This window comes from Dama dama, chromosome 20 (assembly GCF_033118175.1).
Source record: "Dama dama isolate Ldn47 chromosome 20, ASM3311817v1, whole genome shotgun sequence".
In the NCBI taxonomy this organism is placed as follows: domain Eukaryota; kingdom Metazoa; phylum Chordata; class Mammalia; order Artiodactyla; family Cervidae; genus Dama; species Dama dama.
The window spans coordinates 72,746,722-72,760,003 of record NC_083700.1 but is presented as its reverse complement, the minus strand read 5'-3'; the positions used below and the strand labels follow the sequence as shown (position 1 = coordinate 72,760,003).

Here is a 13,282-nt window from a genome sequence, read left to right as displayed (position 1 = left end):
TGGAATTTTGCAGGCAAGAGTACCAGAGCGGGTTGCCATTTCCTTCTCCAGAGGATCTTCCCAACCCAGGGATTGAACCGGGGTCTCCTGTATTGCAGGCAGATACTTTACCATCTGAGCCACCTGGGAATCCCCCCATGGAGCTTAAATCACTGCTAAATCTAAGCCTCACCTCCTAAAGATCCTGTAAGTACTGTCTTACTCCTCTTTTTCTAATATAGTCAAGAAGATAAATATATACAAAATGAGTTTACTGTTTTGAAAGATCATTGTTTAAAGTGAAATTAAGTTTAAATATTTAAGACTGAAAAATAAAATGTAATAACTATTACTTTATCCCTGAATAATGACTGTTGACCCCAGAAATATTCCCACTGTTCAGAAGCTCAGAATCTGCAGAAAATATGGGCTAAAATCCTGTCTCTCAATTTCACATTAAAATATTATCACAGTGCATAAGGTCACTCACACCCTCTTGAATGAAATATTTGTATATCCCTTACTTACACTTGCTTTAAGTCAAGGAGAGTTTTTATCCAGCATTTTATATATTTGACAAAATATGAATATCAATGCATGTAATTACAGAAAAACCATATAAAATTATAAACTAGGAAATTCATATTCCTTCAAAGAATATTTCTTTTTAAATGTTAGTAAACAGCTCCGTATTTCTAATAGACATTAAATTTACATGACAATTTTTCTCTTACCTAGTTTTACAGGAAAGCCTGGAGGAAGTTTCATTTGAACAAATTCTCTAAGCTTATTAAAGTGCTTGAAGGGAGCTATTACTTCCAAAACATTCAATAATCTGAAATATGGAAGGAGAAAAAAAATTTTCACATTGATTATATTGTGTCCTTATGTTTTATAACTACATGCTCCAAACTTACAGTATCACAGCTCCAATATCACAGATGTTAAAGATGAAAAAATGACACCTCCTTTACCTCATTTTTTTGTTTTATTATTCTTTTCACTGTGTCAGAGTCTATAACTTTTACATTTTATTGTGCAGCCACAATTTCCACAGTTATCTGATCTTAGATCTACATTTCAGCAGACTCAAAGCTCACACTAGTCCTCCTCCTAAAGTCTACACATTCTCAAGTTCTTTAATTAGCCTACTGTTTGGATGCCTGAATTTCACTGTCAATTTTGTGTGTGAGAGGGCTCTTAAGTGTTTATTATTCCTTGATTTCTCACAGATTTGATAAATGAGTGTTTCTTTTTTGCATACGAAAGGGGAATCTGACTGGCATAAAGTTTCAGTTTATACTATCTCCCTCTTAACTAACACAATTTCACAGGGTCTCTTAGCGAGTGCTGAGAGGTCTTAAGCACTCTTAGCACGAAGTATTAGACTAGTCATTATACTGTAACTCCTCCTTTTAGCCTTTGGTTGGATGAATTTGATTTCAGTAGTATTATTTTTCTCTCAAAAAGGGCCCATGGCTGCTGTATTGACTGAATTCTTCTGTGTCCTTTGCAATTGCCTTGATATATAAATGACATCTTACCTAATTGTGGTATCACACTTTCTTTGCCTCAGCAATGTCAAGACGTGAAAAAGTGTAAGGTCAGGCTGGTTTTTTTAACACCTTTTCTCCCGAATGCTTTTAGAGAGTTCTCTATTAACAACTGAAATGCAATAGTTTAATCAGGATAATCACTGTTACTACTTCTTGTCTATTATTTTTTATTGGAGCCGAATCAGACTACAGATTTAATTCTTCCACACAAGAAAATTTCCTTCTATCATATTTTGAATACTATTTTCTTTACATTTTGGAGACTTTTTAGTTAAGTGGAACAGCAATGATCCTTACATTGAACCACTCTCCTCCATGTATCAGTTCAGTTCAGTTGCTCAGCTGTCCAATTCTTTGTGACCCCACGGACTACAGCACACCAGGCTTCCCAGTCCATCACCATCTCCTGAAGCTTACTCAAACTCATGTCCATCAAGTCGGTGATGCCATCCAACCATCTCATCCTCTGTCATCCCCTTCTCCTGCCTTCAATCTTTCCCAGCATCAGGATCTTTTCCAATGAGTCAGTTCTTCACATCAGGTGGCCAAACTATTGGAGTTGCAGCTTCAGTATCGGTCCTTCCAATGAATATTCAGGTGAATGAATGAATATTATCTGATGAATATTATCATCCTCCATATATATTACTTCTCAAATTCCTTTAACTTCTTTCACTGGGCTTCCCAGGTGGCACTAGTGGTAAAGAGCCCGTCTGCCAATGCAGGAGACACAAGAGATGCGAGTTCGATCCCTGGGTCCAGAAGATTCCCCTGGAGGAGAGCACAGCAAGCCACTCCAGTATTCTTGCCTGGAGAATCCCATGACCAGAGGAGCCTGGCGGGCTATAGTCCATAGGGTCGCAAAGAGTCGGACACGACTGAGCAGACTTAACACTCACATGCACTTCTTTTCGCTGGATTCACTATAAGCTATCAAAATTTAATTTTTGGCCATACCTGTTCTGTTCATTGTTGTTTCTAATGTATTTGTTTTGCAATAGCACTATTTGGTGCTTAATTTATTTCCTTAGCTTTATAATCTCCTTTTCATTTCATTCTATTGTCTTATCTTAGAGTGATCTAGTTTACCAACCATGTTCTTTTATGTTCTCCTAAAATATTTCTAAAACTTATATTTTGACTTATATTTTATTCTAGAATGAGTTCTTTGTCTAGCTTTTACATACCATCTATGTTCCTTATTTTACTTTTTTAAGGGGGAGTGGTTATAATTGTCACATTTTATAAATTCTAAGATACCTAATTTTTATTCACATATTAACATCTCTGAAATTGAAATAACTCCTAAGATTGATAGCATCTTATAATTTGCCACACTTTTCTTCTTCCTTTCAATATATATCCAGAGTATCTTAGAGTCATTTTGGGTCCAAGATAAGATAAATTTTGCAGACTTGTATGTATGGCTAATTTCCTTCCTACATCTTCTGAGAACTATTAATTTATTTTCCAACAGCTTGAAGACTAGCTATGGAATTCTATCTGCTCTTCTAAAACTTGGCTACTGAGGAGTATAGGATGTGTACAGAACCCCGTAGATAAATAAGGGTCCTGCTCTCTTCCAAAAGAATTTTTTTTTTAATGTATTAGGTCAGACTGGAAGTAGAAGGATCCAGGCAGGAAAGCCTAGGGCTTCAACTCATCCCCTGCTTTAGCGAGAAGCCTGAATTTACAGTTCTGTCAGTATCAGCTCTAGCTACCCACCTCCCATTCCACACATCTTTCCAAACTTTTTTTTTTTTAATGAGCAACTGATGAATACAGGTTTGGAAGATATATTCAAGATATTCATGGGAGTATTGTTTATAATGGTGACAAACTACAAATAATTAAAATGTTTATCAGTAGGAGGTTAACAAAAATAAATGGCGGTACATTAATTCCATAAAATACCAGGGAAAGGAAAAAAAAAAGATAATGTAATTATTTTAAGAACTCCAAGATAAGTCACTTTTAAACTCACTTTTAAAATAAAAAAGGAAACAGAATAAAATGCAGACTATTTCCCCATTTTTACAAAAAGTGCTAAAAAAACACAGAGCAAAATTTAGACAAAAATACATTAGTTATTTACCTGTCAACTACTAGGAAAGTCAAAGAAAACTGCCATGTTTATTCTATAAACTTCCATACTGTTAGATTTTCTACAATAAGCATGTATTCATGTATTATTTTTATAATTTACAAAAATTATTCAAAAATTTAGTTGAAATAATTAAAATGTTAATATTTTGAGAACTGGAAAATTTCTAGAAGGGTGTAGACACTGCCAAAGAAAAAGCTATTTTACATTTCAAAGGCCTCAAATCCACCACTCAGATGCAAATATAATTATAGCCTTCAGATTTTAATAGTCTCTTTCATAAACTTGTGCAGTTAGTAACAAACTTACGATTCAATTCCCAAGGGAAATTCCTGGCTCATGGCTATTGTGGCTTTAAATGTTTTCTTACTTTCTTTGCACACCAGTTCTCTACCCAGATGAGGAGCTCTAAATTTAAAAAAGAAAAAAAGAAAATATTAGGAAATTTTTTCCACACTCTATCATCATCCTAAGAAGAATCTGTCATCTTCCAATGACATTCATTAATATTTCAACTTTTCTTACTCTGAGGATAGAAATAAAATTATGCTAAAAGAGAATGAGACATGTATAACAATTGAGACAAGGGTAACAAGGAAAATAACAAGGTATAAAAAGTTAATTTCACACCGAATATAATTTTAATAATCACTATTGTTAATAACAAAGCAAAATCCTAGAAAAGAACAAACTTTACAAATATCATTCCATATCTTTTAAATCACTTATTCAATTCAATCTCTTTTTACTATCTATGGTTCTCAGTACTGATCAATTAGAAGGTAAAGAATAAAGAATTTTATATTATCAAATATTATAAAAAAGAAACACTTTATAGAAATTTAAAAAGTATACTACAAACCTTTCAAGATTAAAAACAAGACAACTTCTTCCCAAGCATGAGGGTAAGTGATATTTATTCTCCAACAAAAGAACATTTTCTATGAAAGACAGTACCTTCTTTGATATGGTCAGCTAGAAAAATTTATTTATTTATTCATTCAAAATAAACCATTCATCATTCTTTTATTCAATCAACATTTACTGGCTACAAACTATGTACTAGGTACTTTACTAATTATAAGCAATATAACAGTAAGCAATTGTCTTGGGTAAGGATAATAAGTAGTCTGGCAGAGGCTGAATCAAATGGATGATGACATGGAAACGTAAAAAGCAGATAACAATGAGTGGCCTTACACACCTTGCAAAAGACTGGATAATAAGAGAATATAAAGTTCATCTTACAGTGAAAAAAACTCAAACAAGCAATTTCACTAGGCAGTCTTCATATTCTATTTCCTTAGAGTATGAGTTTTGGGGAGTATATAAACTGGCAAGAGAGATGTAGAACTGTGGCTCTACAATTTACTCAAAGAGAGAATGTAATTAGGAATGCTCCACCCTCATCATACTTCATCCACATTTTTAAAAGAAAAAAGAAGTGCTTCAGACAAAACTATACTAATAATTCTCTGTAAAAAAATTTTTTACAAACTTTTTTTTTCTATAAGCCAAAAAATACATAAACACAACAAAATCAACACTTACTTTCCATTTTCAGCAGATATATACTCTTCCCACGTAATAGTGTTCTGAGGAGGAGGGGTAAGGGACTGTCTTCGAATCGGCTGCCAATAAAACACAAAGAAAGAAAGAGTAAGGGGGAGAGAGACAGGGAGAAAGAGGAGTGGGGAATAGAGACACAAGAGACCGAGAGGGAGAGAGAAAAGAAAATTATATTTTAAAAATATAAAATTAAAACATATAATAAACTATAATCTCCTTAAATCATTAATATAATGCTTTAAGAGGTTATTCGGAGATAGTTCCATGATGATATAAGCTCCATCGGTAATATTTATTATTAATATCATTTTAAAAATCTCAAATAAAAAGAAAAGTATCCAAGAGGTAAAATCCATTCATTCAATGCTTTAATCATCTAAAATGTTTCTGACATTATGCTAGATGCTGAACATGGGAACTACAGAGAAGTATAAAAACTAATCTTGACTTCATGGGGCTCACAGTTCAGAGCTGGAAAGAAAAAACATATACAAACATGAAAAGTTAATCAGGAATACAAAATATTAAATGATTAAAGATAAAATGTGCTTACAAAAAACTGGGTAATACAGGGGTTCAGAAAACAGGGAAGTCTTCTACAGACAATAAATTGAGATTAGAAGATTAACACTCCAATTTAAAAGAAAAGAAAAAGAATATTTTGGACAGGGAGAATTAATAATGAAAATACTAGATTGACTTCAACTAGGGAGGAAAGTTCAAGAGGAGTATCAACAACAGTGGTAAGGGTCATATCAGATTTAAAACTTACCCCTTGTCTTTGCTAACTAACAATTTGGATCACTATACAATAAACTGGCAATAAAGCAATAAGGGAGTAGAGTAGAAATTGCTAAGGAAAAATTAACAAGACAAACTATATACAGCAAAAGGGTAATAAGTGAAAGACTGCTATAAGTAACAACAACAAAAAAAACAGTACCACTGGGAGAGGTTCCATTCAGAGAAGTATAGTTTTGGATATAATGAGTTTAAGATGTTAACAGGCAGCTGTTAAACCAAGGATTCTCAAGACACAAGAATGGGCCAGAATCCCACCCAGCTCCACTAGCTGGTAGTTGTGTGACCTGGGACAAGTAACTTTATACAACTGTCAATTTAACTCACCAGCAAAATGGAAATATGACCATCACCTCATGGTTAAAAATTCAATGAGATAATGTATAGAAAGGGTTAGTGCTTGGCACATTAGAAAAGATTCAATAAATAATAATGAATATTTTATACTGGGAAGTTCCTAGAGGGCAGTTACAAAAAGAGAAGGAAGAAAGGAAATCATATTTTAGAAATAATGTTAAGAATTCTCTAACTAAATAAAAAGTAAGAAAACAGGAATGATGACTGAGTCCTAAAAATCACACAGATTGGGGGTGGTGGGGAAGGGGGAGTGCAGGAAGAGGACATAAAGGAGACTTTAAAAGCCTTTAAAATTAAAGGAGATTAATCAATAAAAAAAAAAAAAACAGAGTACCAAGGTATCATGGAAGTGAAAAGACTGTTTCAGTACCATAACACAAAGACTTTAAAGAAGCCTGAAAAACTGGCCATAGATTTTGTTGGCTAGAAATCATTGATGATCTCTGAGTAACGGCAGAAGAACGTGGGACGAAAGGAAACTAATAGTTTTTGAACATCAGGTAGTATGAAAGACAAAATTCTGCCCTTGAGAAGCTTATAAAGAGATACACAGGAAGTAGATAATTATAATCCAGGGTGATGGTTATTATGATAGAGAGATCAAGAGGATGGCATAAAGAGCACAGAGAAGAGAACTGCCTGACCCAGGCTGGGGTAGGCAGCCAAAAAGATGTGTGAGCAAGGCTGATTCCTAGTGGAGAAGTCTGAAAGAAAGAGAACAAAATAATCAACTGAAGGACACTGACGAACAAACAATGGTGAGAAAAAGCATGCTGTACTAGGAAACTACAAGTGTGGTGTGTCTAGTTGGCGTAAGTAGCATACATGAAAGGAAAAACAGCAAGCTGCAGGGTAAAAGGGCAAGACAGAAGAGAAAAAGGAGTCTGAAAGGGTTTTATGCAGTAAGTAGATTGTATTTTGCTCAAAAAGCAATGGACAAATATTTTGCAGCTTTTAGAACAAAAAAATTGGACCAGACTGACCAAATCCTGGCTTTGCCAATTACTGGCTGACTTTGGGAAATTATTCAATCTCTTTTGTCTCAAGTTTAGTTAACTATAACCTCTCAGGGTTGTTCTAAGGATAAAACTGGCTTGTTAACCTAAAATACTTAAAACAGTGGCTAACAAATAGTAAATATTCTATACATTTTAGTTATTGAGGGCTTTACATAGTTCAATCTATTTCAGAGAGCTCATTCTGGTAGCAGTAAGTTAGGAAGCTATCTCAGTAATTCAAATGAGAAATGATAAGGGGAGCTATTTCAAAGTAGAAGAAGAGAGATTCACGAGATCTTTAGGATTTTGTGATCAATTATAGACACAGAGGTAAGGAAAGTTAAGAAGTTCAAGGATAAATGTCAGGGTGCTGACTTAGATAATGGTAGCAAATAATGGTGGTACCACTCAAGACAGAGAAGGAAAAAAATTGTCTGATCAGATTTAAACATACTAAATTTTAGATACCTATGTTTATCCATGTGGAGGAAGGAAAATACTACAGATCTGGTGATTAAAAGTCAGGTCAAAATTGAAGGTAGATATTGGGTGAGAGTTACTAGTATTAATGTGGTAACTGAAGCATCAGTTATGTATCTAACAAAGAGACATTGGAGAATACTAGATGTCTACTCAATCAATAATCTATTCTCCTATTCTTTGTTGTAAAAGAACCTTCTACCAATTTTTGACTGGACACATTACTTCCTATATAAAAGACTTCTTTTCTAGCCATCTTTACAGCCAGCTAAGTGTTATCATGTAACTAAGTTCTAATTAATGGGATTTGAGCAGTGATGTGTGCAACTTCTGGTTGGGTTCTCAAACAGAACAGGCATGGCCTTTCCTTCCTAATTACTATTAGGAATTATTCCTAATGGTTGGGATACTAAACAGGTAATAAACCATCGTATACCATGTGGATGAGAGCTAGATCCTAGAAACGCTAGAGAAATATTGATAAGACAGGAAAAAAAAAAAAAAGGATAGGTCTGAGATGAACTCACAGAGCAATGAAACCATACAAACTCAGATTTTTACATAAGAAAAAAATAAACTCCTGTCTTGTTTAAGTTACCGTAATTTTGAATCTCTTACAGTCAGCCAAACTAATATCATGAAAAAAGTGAAAGTGTTAGTCGCTCAGTTGTGTCCGACTCTTTGCAGCCCCATGGGACTGTAGCACACCAGACTCCTGGGTCCACGGGATTCTCCAGGTTGGAGCGGGTTGCCACGCCCTCCTTCAGGGGATCTTCCCAGCCCAGGGATCCAACCTGCATTTCCTGCATTGCAGGCAGGTTCTTTACCACTAAGCAACCAGTCTATTTAATACCTATATATATATTTAATACTTGTATATATATTTGGCTATAACTAGTGTTTTTATATATATATATAAAATCTTAATGAAGACTCATTTTCCTGGCATGATTAATGTAGCATGTCATATATTTTTTCAGGTAATAAACTTCTCTAAGAAGTTTCTACTATTTCCAGTAGAATTCTTTCTAAACTATGTATTATATATCCCCCATCTTAGTAGAGACTGTAATGAATCTAATTTAACCTTTTACTGAACACTTGACCTCATCATTATGAAAATCAGTTGTTACATTTTAATAAGCTCTGTCTTAGTTTATGTTTATTCTAACTTGCCCTTTGTTATATACTGATACTTGCAGTTGAACCCGTCAGTCTTCCCTCCATGCAGTTTTCACAACTATTTAACGAAACAGGAAGACATGAAGGCTGCCACAGGACACCAGATGGCTTTCTGTTATTTCCCCAAGTCAACAGGCTCTGTAACTGAAATGACATCAACCCTTTCCTACATAACTAAATGCAAACTTCTAATGCCTGTTTTCCTTAAAGTATAAAAAGAGAGTTTTAATTTATTGCTAGATTTGCTAAATTCTAGTATTTTATGTTGCAAAGATTTCTGGAAGTTTAAGGCATTCATGTATTTTATGTCTATGTGTTCCTATTTTGATTTAATATATTAAAAAATATATAATCACTAACAGAGTTTAACTCAATATTCTCTCTATATATATATCTAGTGGCATACAATTAATACTTTTCTCAATGACTGTCTAAGGTATAAATAGTACATTGCTCCCTCCAACTGGATAGAACAAAGTGGAAAGCAGCACCAAAAGTATAGGAGCAAGTAGCCATGACTTAGGAATTTCTGAGCACTTAAATTTTATTATAAAAAATATTGTTAAAAATATATACTAAATATTAGAACTATGTCTGGAAAGGAGGAGAGAAGAAGTAAGCATGGCAAAACTAGTTAAACAGCAATTTCTCCTAAATGCTACTTATAAGCTAATTTTTATAAAAATTAAAACAAATATTTGACTATAAAAACAAGAAGAAACTCAAAAGCTAGTTATTTAGAATAAAGAACATAAATTCATTCTGAAAGACTAGCATATTTATTTTTAAGAACTGCAATTCTATTAAAATGTGGCTTTAAAATATAGTATTTTTGGGAATTCCCTGGTAACCCAGTAGTTACAACACCACGCTTTCACTGCAGAGGCACAGGTTCAATCCCTGTGTAGGGAACTAAGGTCCCACAAGCAATGCAATGCCACCCAAAAATGAAAAAAAAGAAAAGAAAAAATATATATACATATATGTATATATACAATATTTTCATGTCTTTTGAAAACAATCATAATAAAAATAGTCAAACATGTTTTCCAGGCTTGCAAAAAGTTCAATAATGCTCCAAAACCAAAAACATGTTTTTTACTAATATGCTTTAGAGACATCACTGAAAAAAACACAATACTAACTTTTAATATACTTTTCAATAGCAAACTTCCCTTACTCCTTTCCCAGGTTCAACTTCACAATATTCTGAAAGAATTGCTAAGATGAGTTAAATATGTGGATACACACAAAGAAGAGACTATAACAAAGGCAGACTGGGAAGCAATATACTTAAAACAAGAAGAAGAACCTGGGATAAGGGTTCTAGAATCAAAACCCATCTTTGCTACCTATAGCTTTGTGATTTCAGATATATTAATTTCTTTAAACTTCACTCTCCTTTCTATAAAACTGCATAAGGATAGTCATCTCAGTTCAGTTGTTCAGTCATATCCTACTCTTTGCGACCCCATGGACTGCAGCACGACAGGCCTCCCTGTCCATCACCAACTCCCAGAGCTTACTCAAACTCATATCCATTGAGTCGGTGAAGCCATCCAACCATCCTATCCTCTGTCGTCCACTTCTCCTCCTAGCTTCAATCTCAGTAGGTCACTGTAATAATTAATAACTAAATGAGATAATATATGGAAAAATACTTCACACAATACCCAGGAACCATTTCCTTTGACTGCTAATTAGAAGTCAAAAGTTTAATTATTTAACTCCCATTATATAGGCAATTGGGATTAAACTAAGTTTTAATTTCAATGTGTAAAACTGTATTTGATTAAAATGCCAATTAAAGACCCCTTTAACAATTCAATTGCATCAAGTTACAAATTCTGCCCTAAAGAAAGTAACTTGTGTACTTATCTCAAAATGGTTTACTGCCAAAATTAAACAAGGGTAGCAGTAAGCACCTATAAGCAATAAGCAATAAGCACAACAATATCATCTTTTTAAAGAGAACTGTAATAAAATGTAAATAACAATGTAAGACCAAAGAAATGGCTTTTTTGGCTGTTTAAAAATGAAAAAGGGTAGTGGCTTTGTCAAAGATTAAGCTCATCATTCCCTCTCTCAATTCATCTCCTATTACCTGAACATAACACATCCTACATCTCCTACTGATCAAGAGATCAGTAAATACCAGGAGGTATCTGGAAAATAAAGTCTAGGGAGGCTCTATCCCAAGGACAAAAGAAAATTGAGGACTGCAAAGAGGATCTGGCAGGAAGAGAATAGGATCATGCTAAACTGGTATGATCACAAATTTAACTTAAACATTTAATGTGGATTCTTGAGTACTTTTACATCCTGTACTCATTAAACAATGACTGATTTGCTCAATATATAAACTTCTTAAACATTAAAATAATTTTACAAACACACAGTTATTACCATGAATTAGCTGAAACCTGGCATACTATTCTACAAAGCTTGTCTATCCCTAACACAAGAGAGGACTCTACACATGGACATCACCAGATGGTCGACACCGAAATCAGACTGATTATATTCTTTGCAGCCAAAGATGGAGAAGCTCTATATAGTCAGCAAAAACAAGACTGGGAGCTGACTGTGGCTCAGATCATGAACTCCTTATTGCCAAATTCAGACTGAAATTGAAGAAAGTGGAGAAAACCACTAGACCATTCAGGTATGACCTAAATCGATTCCCTTGTGACTATACAGTGGAAGTGAGAAATAGATTTAAGGGACTAGATCTGATAGACAGAGTACCTGATGAACTACGGACGGAGCTTCATGACATTGTACAGGAGACAGGGATTGAGACCATCCCCAGGACAAAGAAATGCAAAACAGCAAAATGGCTGTCTGAGGAAGACTTACAAAGAGCTGTGAAAAGAAGAGAAGCAAAAAGCAAAGGAGAAAAGGAAAGATATTCCCGTTTGAATGCAGAGATCCAAAGAATAGCCAGGAGAGATAAGACAGCCTTCCTCAGTGATCAATGCAAAGAAATAGAGGAAAACAATACAATAGGAAAGACTAGAGATCTCTTCAAGAAAATTAGAGAAATCAAGGGAATATCTCATGCAAAGATGGGCACAATAAAGGTCAGAAATGGTATGGACCTAACAGAAGCAGAAGATATTAAGAAGAGGTGGCAAGAATACAAAGAACTATACAAAAAAGATCTTCACGACCCAGATAATCATGATGGTGTGATCACTCACCTAGAGCCAGACATCCTGGAATGTGAAGTCAAGTGGGCCTTAGAAAGCATCACTATGAACAAAGCTAGTGGAGGAGATGGAATTCCAGTTGAGCTGTTTCAAATCCTAAAAGATGATGCTATGAAAGTGCTGCACTCAATATGTGAGCAAATTTGGAAAGCTCAGCAGTGGCCACAGGACTGGAAAAGGTCAGTTTCCATTTCAATCCCAAACAAAGGCAAGGCCAAAGAATGCTCCAACTATCGCACAATTGCACTCATCTCACACACTAGTAAAGTAATGCTCAAAATTCTCCAAGCCAGACTTCAACAGTACATGAACCATGAACTTCCAGATGTTAAAGCTGGTTTTAGAAAAGGTAGAGGAACCAGAGATTAAACTGCCAACATTCACTGGATCATCAAAAAAGCAAGAGAGTTCCAGAAAAATATCTATTTCTGCTTTACTGACTATGCCAAAGCCTTTTACTGTGTGGATCACAATAAACTGGAAAATTCTCAAAGAGATGGGAATACCAGACTACCTGACCTGCCTCTTAAGAAACCTGTATGCAGGTCAGGAAGCAACAGTTAGAACTGGACATGGCACAACAGACTGGCTCCAAATCAGGAAAGGAGTACATCAAGGCTGTATATTGTCACCCTGCTTATTTAACTTATATAAAGAATACATCCTGAGAAACGCTGGGCTGGAGGAAGCACAAGCTGGAATAAGGATTGCCGGGAGAAATATCAATAACTTCAGATATGCAGATGACACCACCCTTATGGTAGAAAGTGAAGAAGGACTAAAGAGCCTCCTGATGAAAGTAAAAGAGGAAAGTGAAAAAGTTGGCTTAAAACTCAACATTCAGAAAACTAAGATCATGGCATCCGGTTCCATCACTTCATGGCAAATAGATGGGGAAACAGTGGAAACAGTGGCTGACTTTATTTTTCTGGGCTCCAAAATCACTGCAGATGGTGATTGCAGCCATGAAATTAAAAGACGCTTACTCCTTGGAAGGAAAGTTATGACCAACCTAGACAGCATATTAAAAAGCAGAGACATTAC

At 34.8% G+C, this 13,282-nt stretch overlaps 1 protein-coding gene across 1 annotated transcript in view; it reads right to left on the bottom strand.

Annotated features, from left to right (window-relative positions):
* ANKRD13C (ankyrin repeat domain 13C) overlaps window positions 1-13,282 on the bottom strand; it is a 90,285-nt gene that overhangs the window by 9,162 nt on the left and 67,841 nt on the right. Inside the window, exons 10-12 of the mRNA XM_061121629.1 lie at window positions 5,191-5,270; window positions 3,949-4,047; window positions 714-814 (exon numbers count right to left, since the gene is read on the bottom strand). Coding sequence (XP_060977612.1) covers window positions 714-814; window positions 3,949-4,047; window positions 5,191-5,270 — 280 coding nt within the window. The remainder of the gene's footprint in view (window positions 1-713; window positions 815-3,948; window positions 4,048-5,190; window positions 5,271-13,282) is intronic.